This window comes from Tamandua tetradactyla, chromosome 12 (genome assembly GCF_023851605.1).
Source record: "Tamandua tetradactyla isolate mTamTet1 chromosome 12, mTamTet1.pri, whole genome shotgun sequence".
Taxonomy (NCBI): domain Eukaryota; kingdom Metazoa; phylum Chordata; class Mammalia; order Pilosa; family Myrmecophagidae; genus Tamandua; species Tamandua tetradactyla.
This window is the reverse complement of record NC_135338.1, coordinates 18,854,806-18,873,736: the sequence shown is the minus strand read 5'-3', so window position 1 is coordinate 18,873,736 and position 18,931 is coordinate 18,854,806. Positions and strand designations below refer to the sequence as shown.

The 18,931-nt window shown below is 34.4% G+C and overlaps 1 protein-coding gene across 1 annotated transcript in view; it reads left to right on the top strand.

Annotated features, from left to right (window-relative positions):
* Nucleotides 1-15,874: 15,874 nt before the first annotated feature.
* LOC143651356 (acyl-coenzyme A thioesterase 11-like) overlaps nucleotides 15,875-18,931 on the top strand; it is a 37,009-nt gene continuing 33,952 nt past the window's right edge. The window contains 2 exon segments of the mRNA XM_077122297.1: nucleotides 15,875-16,167; nucleotides 18,178-18,191. Of these exon segments, the coding sequence (XP_076978412.1) occupies nucleotides 15,875-16,167; nucleotides 18,178-18,191 (307 nt within the window).

Below are 18,931 nucleotides of genomic sequence, written 5' to 3'. Positions count from 1 at the left end.
ATACTCAATAAATATTCATTAAATGAATGAGTGAGTTAATATTATTTGTATGCCATGTCAGAAATCTACTCAAGATTTGACATGGCCACAGTGTGCTTGGCCATGTGTATAAACCCATATGTTTAGGACAGACCTTGTCTCCTTAAGGCTTCCAATGGCATGGGTGCAAAGGCCCACATGGGAGACTAAGGAGCAGAGTGTGGTGGCTGAGAAAACAGCCTCTGAAGTCACTTGTTTCATTTCTTTGCAAAGCTTATTTTACTACCTAATGGATTCATGATTGTACCTAGCACACAGAGTACTACAGGTAAAGCACCCAACAACAGTGCTTGGCACCCAGTCCATTCTCTGAAGATGTGAGTTGTTCATACTCCTATGTTGTGGGAAGGAATTGGGGAAAGAAGTCTGAAGAAGTCACGATGCAGTCTTGACATAGAACTTCCTCAAGTCCCAGTTTTGCTATTTTCCATTCAGATGCCCATGGCTAACATGTTGAAATAATTTGAGCTTCAAGTTCTGAGTTAGTAAAATGGAGTTAAAATAATCCCTACTTGACATAATGCACCCCAGTGGTTTTGAAAATCAAATTAGGCCATTTAAATGGAAGTACTTAAATATATCCAACTGTGTTGGATCACTTGTCCTCTATACCTTCAATCCATTTGGTCTAATAAATTTACTTCCCAATTAATCAATCAAACAGTACCAATTTTGATTCACACACTAAGTGAAAGGTACAGAATGGTTCACACTGTGTAATAAAGTGGCTCTTCACGGTTCTCCTCAGGGAAACCCCAGACAGAAGATTCCCTAAGTGCTCCTACCTTTTGTTTAGTGTTCTGCTGCTAGGGAAGATTTTTCTCATAAACAATACATTCCTGGCTTCAGAGTCCTTTCTCATTTTCTTTTGTTCAGCAACAATTCCCTTTACTGTCTTCTCTAGCTCTGCTCATAGAACATGCGGAGGGCCAAAACCTATTACAGTCAAGGATAAACAATAAAAACAGATAAGGCAAAAGTATTAGACATTGTCTTCTAAACACAATGTCATTCTCTTATCCCATCTTCTGGTCCAGGAACCAGGACTAACCTCTGAAAACAATAATGTCCCATTCCTAGGACATTTCTCTTCCTGTTTCATATATTCATTTTCTGTTTGGGTTCAAGAATCATCTTTCTTAGATCCATCATTAGACAGTTTTCCCAGGCATCCTCCCTCTGTTATTACCCCTCTTTTGTCTTTCTGAACACTTTATTTCTTCCCCTCACATTTTTTTTCATTATATCACAACTTTTCTTCACAATATTGTGCTCTTATTTTGTTCAGTTTATTGGTTCCCTTCCATATCCCTTCATGGGGATTCCCTGAGCTCAAATATAGATTTGCGTATTAAAAAGCATCCCCTTAATGCTTTGATTGACCCTTAAAGTATTTGAATATACATAAGAATGACATTTTCTAGGGCAATTATATGTAATATAAAAAAACTTTTTTTCAAAAAAGCTAAGCACTATAAGCATGAATATCTACAAGAAAGTAGTCTTTCAAATTGGCCACATTGTAAGACCATATTTATCTAAAAATAGTGCTGTTGCTCAAAAAATTTTAAAACAAACCTCTAAATCACATTCAACAACTGATAAACCAAATTAAAAAAAATCTATCTCCATCTTATAAGGATGAATATCTTTTTTTTTTTGAGACTGAAAATCATCTGTGCTCAACCCACAGATTGGTACTAAATGAATTTTATTTTTATTATTTCAGAAAATCAATTTTACCCTCAAAGAATGAAGACTTGAACCTTATAGCTATACTAAAAAGCACATTTCCCAATGAGATTTTCTAGAAATACCACGTTATTGATAATTCAAAAGTCTCCTATCAGGAAAAGCTGTAGACACATATACCCATCTATATTTATATTCAAGTACGTTTCCATAAAGATTAGGAGAATACCTGGTATACTGAAACATTTTGTGAGTCATTTTCTGTTTAAATTTGCATTTAAGAAGAAGACATTTTGACACAATGTGATGTAAAATCTGGTTTGTGCCCTTGAGGTTCTAAAACTTGATTAGGGAAATAAACAGGCATTATGGAGACACTAGGATTTCAAAACATTTTGCTTATAGATTGAAAAATTTAAAAGATTCAAAATAGGACTATGCTAGTACCTTTAAGAATTTAAAATTTTAATAATAGAATATTACGAATGAGCTTTCTGAAGAATTGTCAGACTTGCTTCAGTCAAAAGTCTTGTATGCCTGGCCTCCTTTCAAGAGATAGGAAATCCAACAAGTGAACTTTCATGCTTTTAAAAAAGTAAAATAGATAATATTAATCAATTATATGTACTCAGATTTCTGAGTGCATATAATTGATTAAATAAAAATTTCAGTATTCTAAGACTAATTAGCAAATTACTTTTAAGTGAAGAAAATTTTCCTATAGGATTTAGAATTTACAGGGAGATTGAAAAGAGATTTGGGAAATAGATTTTGTCCCTTATCAAATTTTAAACAATCTATTCACTAAAGAAAGGGAAAAATATCTATGAAGATAGGAAGAATTCAGGACTATAAGCAACATTAAAATATATACATTGTTTTCATTGTTTTTTATATTTAAAATGCCATGTAAAAGAGAACAGTGAAGGTAAAATTATAAAGTAACTCTCTCTGAAACTGCAAATGGATGCCAAAAAGGCTAGAATACATAATACAAGGTAATGGGTTAGATATTATAACTATTCAGTGTTCATGGGGATCAAAGCAAAATGGAATATTCAGAGATGAAGCAGAAAGTGTTTGTCCTAAAAGGCCCGAGATGACAAGTTTAGGAAATTCATTTTAATCCTACAAAGTATAAGAAGACCACAAGCACTACAAGCAGTGGCATAATCAGATTTCCATTCTTAAAATCTCATTTTGGCAACAGTACAGGAGGTGAGTGTTTAGGAAGTAATATAGATCAGTTTAGAATTCACTGTAAACACTGTATGAGTGATAAGCACCTTGTCTGCAGGAGTGGTAGAAAGAATGAGAACAAATTTCAAAATAGAATGAACAATCATGGTGACTGAATGTGGGGATCAAAAGGGAGTGGAAGAAGTCTGTGACTCTATTTTAAAATGCTTATGTCATGCCTGCATATGTGGAAAACTGTTTTAAGTGCTTTATAAACAAACACTTACTTAATACCAGTAAAAGCCTTATGCAGTAGACACTACTGGAATCCAGACTTATAGACCAAAAAAGCAGGTTAAGTAATTTGCCCATGGTCATGCCACTTGTACATGGTTTAAACCAATTTTTTTCCCAAAGAAATGGGGTACCAGAGCATGTGCTCCTAACCACTATATCGTACTGCCTACCTTGCAGTCCCTAGGATGGCTGCCAGTTTTCTGGTATCAGAGACTCTAGGAGTCATGATGCCATTACGAGAAGTGTATTTGGGTAGGAAGGTAAGAATTCTTTGAACGGGCTGCATTTTAGGGGCCTAGGAGTTATTCACATGGAAATGTTTATGAAACTCATGGGTATTAGGATCCGTAGCTTTAGAGAAATATCATACTTGGAGATGTAGATCAGTCCCATCAAAAGTTATATATTGAGAGTATGGTACTACTGGGTTTTGCATTTACTCTTCTAGATACCCTTACTGATAATCTTCATTGCTGTACACTATTCCAAGCCACTCTCTCATCTTTTCCTTTCAACTGTGGAACTCCCTTTTGTAATTCCAACAAACAGAATAGATTGAAATTCCAAGAGAAGGAATAGAGGAAAGGAACAAAGGAGATAAAACAATTGCACAAAAGTGCAATCTGAACAATTGTACCACATATCCAGGGAAAGAATCAGATGAAGAAGAATCTATAAAACCTGAGCAGTTAAACACAAGCTTTTCTAAAGGTCTGGGATAAGATGCACCAAGCATCAAAGAAAAGCCTTAACACAAAACCAGCTAATAATAAAAAACTAGAAAAGAGGGGAAAAAAGACCTTCATAGTTAACTCATCAAGATAATTGGATGCATAGACATCAGCAAAAAAGTGAAAAATTATACCACAAAATAAGAAGATAAGGCTCAGTCATGGAACAATTTAAAACTTCACAGGAGACAAAATTTGGAACAATCAAGCAAATCAGTACAAACAAATCTCTTATAGCAATTCAAGGAGAGGAAGGAAAATATGGATATATAGCTAAAGGATAATAAGACAATTCATAAGAATAAAAAAATTTGAAAGCATAAAAAGAAAATATGCAGATAAAATAAACATTTTAAAAAGTAAAAATACACTACAGGAATGCAAAGCAGATTTGAACACTCAGTAGAATCAGTGAACTAGAAGACAGGACTATCGAAATCATACAGTCAGAACAGGTATAGAAAACAATTGAGCAGTGTCTCAGAAATTTGAGTGACAACACAAAGTGCAGAAATATATGCATCATAGATGTTCCTGCAGGAGAAGAGACAAGAAAAGGAGCAGAAAGAATATTTTAGGAAATAATGGCCAAAAATATCCCAACTCTTATGAAAGAAATAAATATGCATGTCCAAGAAGCACAAACACAATAAATCTTAACAGACCTACTCTGAGACACATACTAATTGATCATAATGACACATGCCAAAGATAAGGAGAGAATTCTGAAAGCAGCAAGAGAAAAACAAATTGTCACATACAAGGGATTCTCAAAAATATTAAGTTCTGATTGCTCATTACAAACCATTGAGGCAAGCAGGCAGTGGTATAATATATGAAAAAATGCCTGCCAAATTTTTTAATCTGGGAAAACTGTCCTTCAAAAATGAGGGAGAATTTAAAATACTCACATATAAACTAAAACTGAGAGTTAGTTAACAAAAGACCTGCCCTGAAAGAATTACAAAAGGGAGTTCTACAAACTGAAGGGAAAAGATGAGAGAGTGGTTTGGAGTAGTGTAAAGCAATGAAGATTATCAGTAAGGGTATCTAGAAGAGCAAATGCAAAATCCAGTGGTACCATGCTCTCAATATAAAATTTTTCTCTTTAATTCCCATAAAAATTAAGAAACAATTGAACAAGAAAAAGATTTATTTCCTAATAATGGACATGCAAAATATGAAGTGGTAAAGTGGAACAAAAACAAAACAAAGAAGAGAAACAGAGGGATATGGGAACAAAGAATATTTATGCTATATAAGTTGGTATCTTTTCAAATTAGTAGTTTATAGATGTAGATTGTGTAATATAAACCTCAGGATAACCACAAAGTATTTGTTTTTAATGTACAGAAACACAATAAGAAAGCGATCAGTCAGATACATCCAAAAAAGATCAACTATCCAGAAAAGGAGGCTGCAATAAAGAAAAAAGAAAGAACATCTAAAAACCAAAGGAAAAATGGCTGCAGTAAGTACCACCTTTAAAATAATAACACTGAATGTTAATGGATTAAACTCACCAATAAAAAGACATAAATTGGCAAAATGGATAAAAAAGCAGGATCCAACTATATGTTGTTTACAAGAGACTCACCTGAGACCCAAACACAAGTAGATTGTTAAGTAAATGAATGAGAAAAGATATTTCATGCAAATAGTGACCAAAAGAGATTTGGTACTTATTTTTATTATTGGACAAAATAGACTTTAAGTCAAAAGTGTTATAAGAGACAAAAAAGGACACTATCTATTCATAATAGGAGCAATTCAGCAAGAATAAAAAACGATCACTAATATTTATTCACCTAACCACAGTGCCCCAAAATACATGAGGCATACACTGGCAAGACTAAAGGGACACATAGACACCTCACAATAATAGTTGCAGATTTCAATACACCACTCTCATCAAGATAGAACATCTAGAAAATTAACAAAAAAACAAAGAACTTGAATAATAATAGTGAAGCACCCCTAACAGACACTTACAGAACACTGTACTCCAGAAAATCAGGATGTACAGATTCTTCTCAGGTGCTCATGGATCATTCTCCATGGAGGATGATAGACCAGTTGGATCACAAAACAAGTGTTAATAAATTTGAAAAGGATGAAATCATACAAAGCTTCTTCTGTGACCATAATGGGATTCAGCTGGAAAGCAGTAGCAGAAGACAACTGGAAAATCTACAAATATACAGAAACTAAATAACACACTCCTAAACAATCAGTGGGTCAAAGAAAAAATTGCAAGGGAATTCATTAACTATCTTAAGAGGAATGAAAATGAGAACATAGCTGTGTTAGTTAGATTCAGTTGTCAACTTGGCCAGGTGAGCATACCTATTTCTGTTGCTGCAGACACAAACCAATGGTACATGAATCTCATCTATTGCTAATTACATCTGCAGTCGGTTAGGAGGCGTGTCTGCTGCAATGAGTGACATCTGACTTAATTGGCTGGTGCTTAAATGAAAGAACGCAATGTAGCACAGCCTAGCAGCTTGGCATTCCTCACCTCAGCACTTGCAGCTCAGCCCAGGCCCTTGGAGATGGAGAAGGAAATCACCCCGGGGAAAGTTGTTGGAACCCAGGGGCCTGGAGAGAAGACCAGCAGAGACCATCCTGTGCCTTCCACATAAGAAAGAACCTCAGTGGAAAGTTAGCTGCCTTTCCTCTGAAGAACCAACAAAAATAAATCCCCTTTTATTAAAAGCCAATCCATCTCTGGTGTGTTGCATTCCGGCAGCTAACAGACTAGAACAATAGCACATCAAAGTGTACGGGGCAGTGTTGAGAGGAAAACTTATATCCCTAAACATTCACATTAAAAAAGAAAAAAGGTAAAATCAAAGACTTAACTGCACACCTGAAGGAACAAGCAAACTAACCCCAAAGCAAGTAGAAGAAAATAAATAACAAAGTTTAGAACAGAAATAAATGAAATTGAGAAAAAAAAGAGAACTGGGTAGGCCACAGTGGCTCAGCAAGCAGATTTCTCGCTGCCATGCTGGAGACCCGGGTTTGATTCCCGGTGCCTGCCCATGCCAAAGAGAGAGAGAGAGAGAGAATTAATACAATCAGAAGTTGGTTCTTTGAAATGATCAATAAAATTGGCAAAACTTTATCTAGACTTACAAAGGAAAGACAGGTCATGAATAAAATGAAAAATAAGAGGGGCACTTTACTACTGACCCCAAAGAAATAGAATGGATCATATGCGATAATATGAGCAATTATATGCCAATAAATTAGACAACCTAGATGCAATGGACAAATTTCTAGAAACACACAAGCAACTTACACGGACTCTAGAAGAAATAGATGACCTCTCAACAGACCAATTACAAATAAAGATCTGCAACAAGACAAAGACGTCCACTGTTAACACTGTTATTCAACATTGTACTGGAAATTCTAGCCAGAGCAATTAGGCAAATAAAAGAAATAAAAGGCATCCTAATTGGAAAGGATTCACTATTTTCATGATCCTGTATTTAGAAAGTCCCCAAAAATCTTCTACTAGAGCTAATAAATAAATTCAGTAAAATGCTGGGGTAAAAGATCAACATGCAAAAATCAGTAGTGTTTCTATACCCCAACAAAGAGCGATCTGAGGTAATAAAGAAAAAAAATCCATTCACAATAGCAACTAAAACAATCTAATATCTAGGAATAAATTTAATCAAGATGTAAAAGACTTACATACAGAAAACTAAAAAGCATTGCTAAAAGAAATCAGAGAAGATCTAAATAAATGGAAAGACATTCTACATTCATGGATTGGAAGTCTAAATGTTATTAAGAGGTCAGTTCTACCCAAAATGATTTAAAGATTCAACACAATCCCAATCAAAATCCCAACAGCCAACTTTGAAGAAATGGGAAAGCCAATTATCAAATTTATTTTGAAGGATAAAGGGCCCCAAGTAGCCAAAAACCTCTTGAGAAAGAACAAAGTTGGAGGGCTCACATTTCTGACTTTAAAACATGTAACAACGCTATGGTGGTCAAAAGAGCATGGTGCTGGTACAAAGATAAATATATCAAATATTGGAATTGGTTTGAGGTTCAGAAATAGACCCTCACATCTATGGCCAATTGATTATGACAAGGCTTTTGAGTGCACTCAATTGGGAAAGAATAATCTCTTCAACAAATGGTGCTGGGAGAACTGGATATCCATGTGCAAAATTAAGGAGGATAGCTATGTCATACCATATAGAAAAATTAGCTCAAAAATAGATCAAACTCATAGATATATGAACAAAGACTATAAAACTCCTAGAAGAAAATTTAAAGAAGTCTCTTAGGATGTTGTCTTAGGCAATGGTTTCTTAGACTTCACACCTAAAGTGCAAGAAAAGAAAGAAAAAAATAGATAAATTGACCTTCTCAAAATTAAAACTTTTGCACATCAAAGGACTTATCAGAAAAGTGAAAAGAAAACCTACTCAATGGAAGAAAATATTTGGAAACTACATATCTGATAAAGATTTAATATCCAGTTTGTATAAAGAAATCTAACAACTCAACAATAAAAAGATAAACAAGATGCTCAACATAACTAACTTTTGGGCAAATCAAATCAAAATCACCGTGAGATAGAAACTGAACAAGGTAAAGAAGCTTTCTGTGCTTGAAAGGTCAACTGATTTTCTCTTAGCCAGTTTTTAAACAAGTATAGCATTGTATGTACTAAATAGCAATACATTTCAGTAATGTGCGATGTACATTATTTTCCTCTAAATTTTCTACTATATATCTTTGTAAGGGGGAGTTTATGTTTTTATATCAAATGCATACTGTGTAGTCTTTATCTCTTGTCCTTCTGCCTGAAACACCTCAGAGTGCAACAAATATCAAAGAAAATTAGTCTATTTTGAATTCAGTGGAATTGCAGGAGCCCAGTGCTGCTCTTCAAATAAAAGTCTTGCAGAATACGTTGGAATTAAAAATTTCTTTTTATGGAAATTGTACACAAATAAACAAATTTCACTTGCCCTATCAAAATTATATGAGAAGACAATAATAAAATAAATTTTGATTGTAGAATTATGGAAAATCTAACTATGAGATCTCATTTCACACCCACTTGAATGGCTGCTATTAAAATAAAACAGAAAAATGCAAGTGCTAAAGAGGATGTGGATAAATAGGAATGCTCATTCATTGCTGGTGGGAATGAAACATGGCAGAACCACTGTGGAAGAGAGTTTGACAGTTCAGCAGGAAATTAAGTTTAGAATCATCATATGACCCGGCAATTCTGCTATTAGGTATATACCCAGAAGATTGAAAATAGGCACTTGAACAGATATTTGATCACTGATGTTCGTAGCAACTTTATTCACAATTGACAAAAAATGGAAGCAACCCAAATGTCCATCAACTAATGAATGGGTAAACAAAATGTGGTATCTAATACAGTGGAATAATATTCAGTCACAATAAAGAAATGCAGTTCTGTTGCATGCAACATGGATGAACCTTGAAGATATTATGCTGAGTGAAATAAACCAGACACAAAAGAACAAATATTATATGCTCTTACTGATATGAACTAGTTATGAGAAGCAAATTCATAGTTAGAATCTAGAATACAGTTTACCAGGGAATAGACTGGAGCAAGAGAACAGGGATTGATGCTTAATTTGTACAGAATTTCTGTTTAGGTTGATTGTAATGTTTTGGGTGTGGATGGTGGTAATGGTGTGAGTGTATTTAAGGGCACTGAATGATATATGTGAATGTGGTTTTATTAAAAGGGAAAAATTCAGGTCATTATGTGTTACTAGAATTAAAATTAGAATGTAAAACATAGAAATGTATTACATAGGAATCCTATTGCAGATGATGACTATAGTTAATAGTACAAGTATGAGAATGTTCTTCCATGGATTACAACAAATGTATGACACTAATACAATATGTTAATAATAGAGTGGGATGGGGGAAAAATACACAATGGAAACCATGGACTATAATTAGCAGTACAATTTTAATATTCTTTCGGTTGTATCAAAAGAATCACACGAGTTCAAGGTATTGGTGGTGTGGTGGTGTATGGGAATCCTGAATTTTACACCTGATTATTCCATAGACCCATAACTTTTCTAACAATAAAAAACTGCCAGTACTTTCTTTACATGAATCAAGGCAGTGACACAAAACCATACTAGTAGTCAATTTGTTCTTCGCACATTCACAGTATATTTTAAAATCCAATTGATTTTTAAAATGTCATGGAGAAAACATTTTCTCCATTTTAATGGAGATAAACATTTTAGTTTTTAAAATCTTACTCTTGTGTCATGAATTCGGAAGTGTACATAAAATTCTTCTGTTGTGCATCATTGTTGTCTCCAGGGTAAGCACTTGTGCTATTGTTTGAGTTGTGAATGGAACTAATGGATTTTAATGTTATAAAGTACAAAAAAATCACTGATATCATTTCAAATCCCACTTTCCACCTAACCTTTAACTTATTAGCACTTGTTAAGATTGGTTTAGTATCAAAGAAAAATATCCACAGCTATCTGAAAAGGACCTTCATATTTCTGATGACTTATTTGTGAAAAGCCAGTTTCTTCATAGACCTTAACCAAAAGAATATATTGCAAGTAACTGAAGTCAGAAGCAGATATGAGAATCCAGGTCTTCTAAAGCAAACATTAAAGAGAATTGCATAATATAAAGCAATGTCACTCTTTCCTTTTCACTAAATATCTTCTTGTTTTGCAATTTATAGGTTTTTTCCCCCTAGAAATGCATTTATGTTTGCAGTCAGTGGACTTATTCTTGTTACTTTAAGTGGATTAATAAACATTTTTGAATGTTCTCAGTTTTAATTTCTAATTTTTAGTTTCTTACAAAAACAACAGCTCCTTGGGGTCTCAAAAAATTTTAAATGTGCAAGTGTCCTGAGACCAAAAAAATCTGACAATTATTGATATAAATATAAAATGATAACAAACTATATTTGGACAATGATTGTGGGAGATAAGTAGTCAATCTTCTGTAACTGAAGGTTGAGGAGCAGTACTCAAACAGAAATGAGGTTCCACATTTTAAGAAAGATATTTAGATCTATAAATCACTTAAACTAGTTGTTTGATGACTTAATCAAAAGGGTTGATTTATTTGGGCCTATTATCTCTGCCTTCAAATTCTCAAAATGATCTGATTTTTTAAAGTGAAATATATGGATTAGATACAGAGATACATTGCTAGTTACAAGGTTACCACAAAATTTAAAAGCCAAAATGCAAAGAATAAGTTATTTTATGTATATTTAATCCTACATGTAATCCTACAAAACCCCTTTGAAGTTGAGTCTCATATTTTTTTATTTTACAGAAGAGGAAGCTGAGTGTCAGGAACCATGAGTAACTTAACTAAATCACAAGAAAATAAATAGCAGAAACTGGATTTTTGAACTGCTTTCTGATTTGAAGTCCAGAGCTTTCCCTAACTCTATCCTAGATGCTTCTCTACCAAGTTTATTAGGTTGTATTGAGTATTTTTATTTTTTTCTCTCTGTTTGTTTTTACCATGTAGATAAAGGGTACCTCTTCCATTTCTCTGGATGTTTATGCAACAATCCAGTGATCAAGGAGAATATTGTATCATAATTCATTTACAGTCTCATTAGCTGCACACATTTACATATTCGATACCATAGAAAGCAACTGCAAACAAATACATAAAATGTCCTTCCAGTGAAACCTTGGATGCCCCCTATTTTTCTGAGTTTCAAGTCACTATAACAGTTTTTTCATACTATTCGTGCCTGTGCTCCTCATTAATAGTTATTAATCATGTGTTCCATTAACAGTCACTCTTTAAAAATCAGGGCCAAGCTATTAAAATAAGTGTAGGATGATGGCAATTATATGAATAACTAAAGTTAATATACCTTCAAATTCAAAGAGTATTATGTTTTAACATTTGCTGGGATCCATTCTTTCTATGACTGAATGCATTACTTTGAAATAAATACCTTTAGGAAATAAAAATAGGATATAGGTTTGTATGGGTATGTACCTAGGGTTTATATCATATATGTTTGAAAGTAATGTTAAATCTAGACAAATAATAATTTTTCCTTCCTTCAAATAGAAGATCTAAGTTAAGCTAGAAATATTTTCAGAAGACAAATATTCCTATTTTACAGATAATACTCTAAGACTTAAAGAAACTAAAGGTTGCAAGTCATATAAAACAATTAGGCTCATAATAAATTTATTAATTTATTTATGGTCAGTATCCTTTCACAAGAGACTAAAGATCACTCTGGTAGGAAATGCAAAATTATGGAGAAAAGGGAGAACAGCATAGGGCAGCTAAATATAATCAAAGCTGGAACACTTGTACTACATGTTGACTGGTGTTTATTTTTTCTATAACAGGTCCTTTCCATATTTCTCAAGATATTTGAAAGGGAAGTTAAATTTATTCTGCATTTTTTGAAATTTTGTCATGAATGGATGGTAGATATTTGGATATAGATGCTAATCGATTTTTTTTTTTTTTTGCATGGGCAGGCACCAGGAGCTGAACCCATGTCTCTGGCATGACAGCCGAGAATTCTGCCACTGAGCCACCATCACACCACTCGATGTTAATCAATTTAAGGAAGGAATTCCAATGATGTCCAGGAAATCCTGAATTCAAAATAGAGTAATAATCATACTTAAAGAAAAATTGGAAAAGGCTATAGAAAAGAAAATTATCAGTCTCACTTGAGATTATATTCCTGAAGCATTCAGTCGAAATTCCTGCTCTGAATAGTGACTAAATATTTATAAAATACAATTAAAAACAGATAATGTCCCAGAGAAAGACTATGGGAATTAGTTTGCTTTTTGACAGTAAATTTAGAAAAAAAGTCACATAGTCCAGCCATATGTCTATACAGTTAAGTCCTGACTGATCAACTGAACATAATGGATTAAAAAGGGCAAAGTGCTATAAAGTTTTCATAAATGTGTTTTATCAAGCTATATCATTTAAAGCTAGCCAAATGAGATGTTATAAAACATACGCTTATCATTTTAATTAAATTCAAATAGAAATGCGTGTGTATTCAATATTTAAAGAGAGTAAATTAGGGAGTATGCTATGTACCAGGTACTGTTAAATGAGAGGATATGCCTTCAGGGATCTTATTGCAGAGCATATAAAGATGGAAGAATGAATCAAGTATATAAAGAAGAGAGAATACATACAAAACATGACAGAATCACCATTCTAAAAGATATGGTGAATTTGAATGATTAGCTGAATCTAACAAGATGGAATTTCAAAATAAAATACGTGTAGTGTTGTACTCAGATTCCTCCAAAAATTATAAATGTATAGAAGAGGAAAATACAACTCATCAGATAGAACAGATAAGCTCTTACAGCCAAAAACAAGTGTATCCATCTTTTTAATTCCAGCTCCTATTATAGCGTCTTGCCCAAAATAGACATTTGATAGATATGTCTTTGACCTAAATCATGTTTAGGGAAATTTGTCAATAGTGAACCCAACTAAGGAGAGTCAAGAGAGCAGTGTGACTTCAGGAAATAATAAAAAGAGGAAGAAGGAAGGGAGAGAGGGAAGGAAGAAAGGAAGGAGAGAGAAAAATGAAAAGAAAAGGCAAAGGAAAGGAGAGTGAAGGAAAGGAAAAGAAAGGAAAGGAAGGAAAAGAAAATGAATGGAATTGAAAGAAAAAGAAATATAAGTAAAAAATTAATGAGAGCTTCCATTGCATTTGTTGAAAGAGAAAGTTTATAATCCTACTCAATTTTTATTGGTCAGGTCAAACCTAGGGCACTGTTTTCAGCTCTGTATGTATACTTTAAGAGCAGATGAATAAACTACAATGTGAATAGAAAAGAGACAAAGCTATTGAAAAGATTCAAAACTAAATCTTATAAGAAACAGGTGAAGGGAACTCATGTTTAACTTGTAGAAGACCACTCAGTCACTTTTAACTGTTTGAAGCATGAAAAATCAAAATAGTTATCATTGATTGTAAAACTATTATTGTATTTTGCATTTCATTTTCATCCTGCAAATAGCTATATGAGGTGAGTGTTTATTGCTCTTGTTTAAAACAGATGAGAAAAAAGTCACTCTGAGGTAGTGGTGGCATATCCAAATTCATATAGTGAAAAAGTGACAAATCTAAGATTCACAAAAATATCTGACTTCAAGGCTAGACTTAGTCCATGTACCTCTTTACCTCTCATGTGAAATAAGTTTACACTGATTCAGTATGCCCTAGAAGGACTGAATGAATGTCAGGCAGATTTCAGCTCAATATAAATAAATTGATATATTAATTCATGAAAGAATATCCAATAAGTTATTTTTATTAATCTCTAAGAGATCTCTGTAGGATTTTAGTTCTGAAATTATACCTTCTAATGTAAAAGGATTTGAAATATTAGTGAACATTGGGGAAATAACCTATGATTAGTAGTTTAACTGTGAATTATTTGTTTTCAAAAATAATACCTAAAAGTAGTCTTGGAATTTAATGTTTCATCTAAGCTCTATTCTATCCCTGTTCCCCAAGAGTACAGTTAAATTTCTGCAACTGTTTAAGGATATTTAGTTCCAATGTTTTTGGCTAAAGAATGTATACATAAATGACATACATATATAGAAAAATAAGAATTACTTCAGAATTAATGTTAAAAAAAATCTGACTCCTGGGTGATGTAAAAATGTATTCTTCTAATAGAAGCATTTAAGAACTTAGAAGAAATGTATAAAATGTAAAAATGTATCAGTAGTCATCAAAGACCTTACCTGAGGCTTATTCTAGTTTCAGACTTCTGTATATTTCCCCTTGGAATTCCAAAACTAGAAAACAGCCTGAAGAAATACAAATTTAGTTTGGTTTTTATAGCTTTCTTCTCAGAAGTATGTGTCCATGCAGGAAATCTGGAGATACAAGGATAACTAAATAATAGTTTCAAAAAAATCAAGACATTTAAAGTGTAGTTGATTTTACTGGATATCAAAACCCCATGATTTCTGTAGTCACTTCTTGAACCTTTTCCTCACCAGGACAGAAATAGAATGAAATAAAACTTCTACTATAGGAAAAAGTGGGGATTTAGAAAGTGCAAACAAACTCCAGAAGAGTTTGTTTTTCATCTCTTTTCAGAGAAAGGATCACTCTTGTTTCAAATAGGTTTGGAGGGCTGAAAATTCTCATCCAGTGACATGAAGTACATGCTTACCTTTTCAAGGATAGTGGGACTGAAGCAAGGGCAACAGAAGAGGATTTTGGGTCTGCTGCCCAAAATGACTGCATTGGATAAATAGGGTTGGGATTTAGGGATTGTAAGAACTAAATCAAGGCAATGACTTCCCCTTCAGATTATTAAAAAGAAAATGGTGCTGGATAATAGAATGATGTCCGTCCCCTTTCTTTTGCTTTACCTCTGCCAAAAACTAACTCTCAGTCTGTCTCACGCCCCTCCCCTTCCTTTTTTCTACCATTCTTTCTTCTCTCTGCCCCTCCTCATAAGTGTTTGCACAGAGGCATGCTTAATAGGAGACCAACTCCTTGAATTGCTTTGCGCAAAATCCACTGTCTCTCTGCCCTCCCCTCCAGCCTCCGGATCCCTCAATGCCCTTCCTCCCCGCTGCCACCTCCGTCCCCCCACCGCCCCCGGCGGTATAGGCTTAGGGACGTGCCTTTGCGTACTACTATGGTGGGAGGGGGCTAAAGGCGGAAGATAATGTCAGATGTTCAGCTCTCTCCTTCTGCCTGAGGCTCCTCCGTGGCTCCGCCAGTTTTGGTCTCTGTCAGAAATAACAGGAGCTGAGACAATGGCTAGAAAAGGCAGCTGAAGCTCGTGGAGCCTGAAAAGTCCGGCTGCTTGCTGTTACCTCGCAGTGTGGTCCATAGCCGGGGCGTCAGAACCATGGGCAGCGGCGTCATCCCTAAGAATGCCCGCAATTGCACGGAGTTCTTCAAGGCCTCTTCAAGTTGTTCCCCAGCACCCAGCCCCGGTTCCTGGGTCAACTTGTCCCATTTTGATAGCAACCTGTCAGACCCATGCTGTCCGAACCACACCGAGCTGGGTGGGAGCGACGGCCTGTGCCCTCTGACCAGCAGTCTTTCCATGATCACGGCCATTACCATTATGGGCCTCTACTCCGTCGTATGCGTGGTGGGTCTCTTTGGAAACTTTCTGGTCATGTATGCGATTGTCAGGTAAGAGGCGCCGGGACCACAATCAGAGTTCAGAGACTAATAGGGGCAGGGGGTGACTCCTAAAATAGGCGGGAGGATGAACTAGGGAAGGTAAATAAAATAGACTGTGGAGACGACCGTGGATAGAATGTTTGCTGTTGGTGAGAGAAAATCTACTTTTTTGTTTTTCCCTCCGTTGATAAAGAAAGAATCCAAAATTTCAGGAACAGAGAAATTGCTTTGATAAAAGCCATAAGGCTCTGACCAAAAAATAAATTAAAGATAAAAATTCCCTAGCTATTTCACTTATAAAGAATCGGGAACCCGGTAATTTGAGAAGGACAGGACAGCAATTCTAAATAGTGGGGCCAGTCTCATCAGTTCTCTTAAGAGGTAAACCGTGACAATTTTCCTACTTCTTTCTTCACTGTACCATGACCCCACCCCTTCTCTTGTCATAGTATCCTATATCCCAGTCTTCTTTCCCGAGGCCACCTTGGGTAAAGGAAGATTTTCTTGGTGTCTCTCTCCAGCAAACAGTATTTCTTTGTTGTGACAAACCTGGCAATGTGTTGCCTAGACCAGTTTACAGCTAGCATTTGAGAATGTACCAAGAAAGTCACAACCGGTATCTGGAATTGGGAGAGTGGTTCAGAATAACTGAAAGCTATGACTGTTGTCCGATGCCTACACAATTCAGAATCAATCAGGAGTGATCAAAAGCAGCATAATTCTGCATTATAAGCTATAATATAGAAACTTCTAATAGGTGTTCTGGAAAAAAAAAACTGCCTTTATCCAATGCAGTTATTTCAAAAGAGTTTGCACTCCACTTTCTGCTGCCCAGATGCTCCAGGTTTATTTGGCAATGAGTATGTCAGATCTCAATATTGAATGAGATTGATAAAGATTGTGTTGGTGTTAATGAGTGTATTCAAATCCTACATGTGAACATGAAAATATCATAGTTTCTAAATTAGTAGTACATATTCACTTTTTATAAATGTAGATAACTATTTTAGCACTTTAAATGACTCCTGATATGGGTTTTTCTTCTTACTAGGGGTTATATGTATACCGAGACCATAGCTTTTTCATATTTAGTTACAATATTTCCTTCACCTATTCAGCAAGCATTGCAGGTGTCAATGAGCTACCTAATCATTTAAAAAAAAATTCTGCCCATTATGATTTCATCACCAATGTGCTGAAATTGATTCTTTCTATCTATACATCTGGTTTCTTTAATTAATAATTGCTAAAGAGTAAAACTAATTTTCCTGGTATTTTGATGAGGAATAAGACGAGTAGTGTCTCTGAGAAAAGAGCACCATATATTGAGAAGACGGCTAACAACAGAAGGAAAAATGAAGGAAGGGAATCAATGGAAGAATTTACTTTTAAAAGGACTTACTTTTTTAATCCAATACAAAGATCCAAAACAAATATAAAGACCAAGTCTTATATTGCAGCCATGATCATTAAAAGCATAATTAATGGCCTGCTTCAAGAAAGGAAAATGTTTCCCATTTTTTCCCAGTAAATTGTAGATTCATAAAATCTAATAAAGCTAGAAGGTACCATAGAAATTATCTATCCTAGATGAGTAAACTAAGGCACACAGAATATAAATGGAGTCTCCAATAACAGATAGCTTATTAATTAACTACCACTGAATCTTTCTTAGCCAATATAATTTTCTGTTTATTAGGATAGCAAGTCATGTTTTGAGTTAATTCAACTATTAGATAGGCAGAACTGATTTAATTAGTAGTGATCAGTGATAATTTGGGAGTAAATAATTACTCTATTTTTGTATCTGGAATCTTAGGGGGAAAAGGCACTAAGGAGAAATTCCCAAAGCATCTAGAAATTCTGCAATCTGAAACATCATCTTTTATTCCCTTCTATTGCTTTTCCTCAGTATTTTCTTTTTTCATTGTTCTTCCCGCTTGTTTGTGCTTTTCTATAAAGATAGAGCAGCATCTGGCTGTGTAATTAACAGGTTGGTAATTTTTTATTCTTATTAAGGGGCTTCTCGTTAGGTGAGTTTGTTTTAAAGACATTACCTCTGACAGACCGCTGACTTGAAAATGAATGGTGACAATGCATCTTACTGAGAATATGATATTATACTTTACTTCGCTGTACTGCAAGTTCTAATAGTGCTATTTGAAAGATCACCCCAAACACCCACCTGTGGCAGGGTGGATACTTAATTAAAAGTTAAATAAACTTTGGGGAATATGACATGGAACAGAAGAAATAGACATTTCAGTAACAAAGAAATTGATGGAGAAATTACCTGGGGTGTGAAGAAAGTGTATCTCTTTAGCAGAGAATATTTAATCTGAATTGTCTCAAGCTCTGGTGTTCTAAGCCCAAGGATATTATAATCCCAGTTAAAAGGACAGATATGATGTGGCTTCTATTAAATCATTGAAATGAAATACTGACTTTGTGGTACTATTTTTTTTTAATTAAAAAAAAGAAATTAACACAACATTTAGAAATCATTCCATTCTACACATGCACTCAGTAATTCTAAGTATCATCACATAGATGTATGATCATCATTTCTTAGTACATTTGCATCGATTTAGGAAAAGAACTAGCAAAACAGCAGAAAAAGATATAGAATGTTAATATAGAGAAGAGAATTAAAATAATAATACTAATAAAAAATATATATATATAAAGGAAAAAGAAAAAAACAAAAACAAAAGATACAATCACACAAACAAACAAACAAAAAACCATATTTCAGGTGCAGCTTCATTCAGTG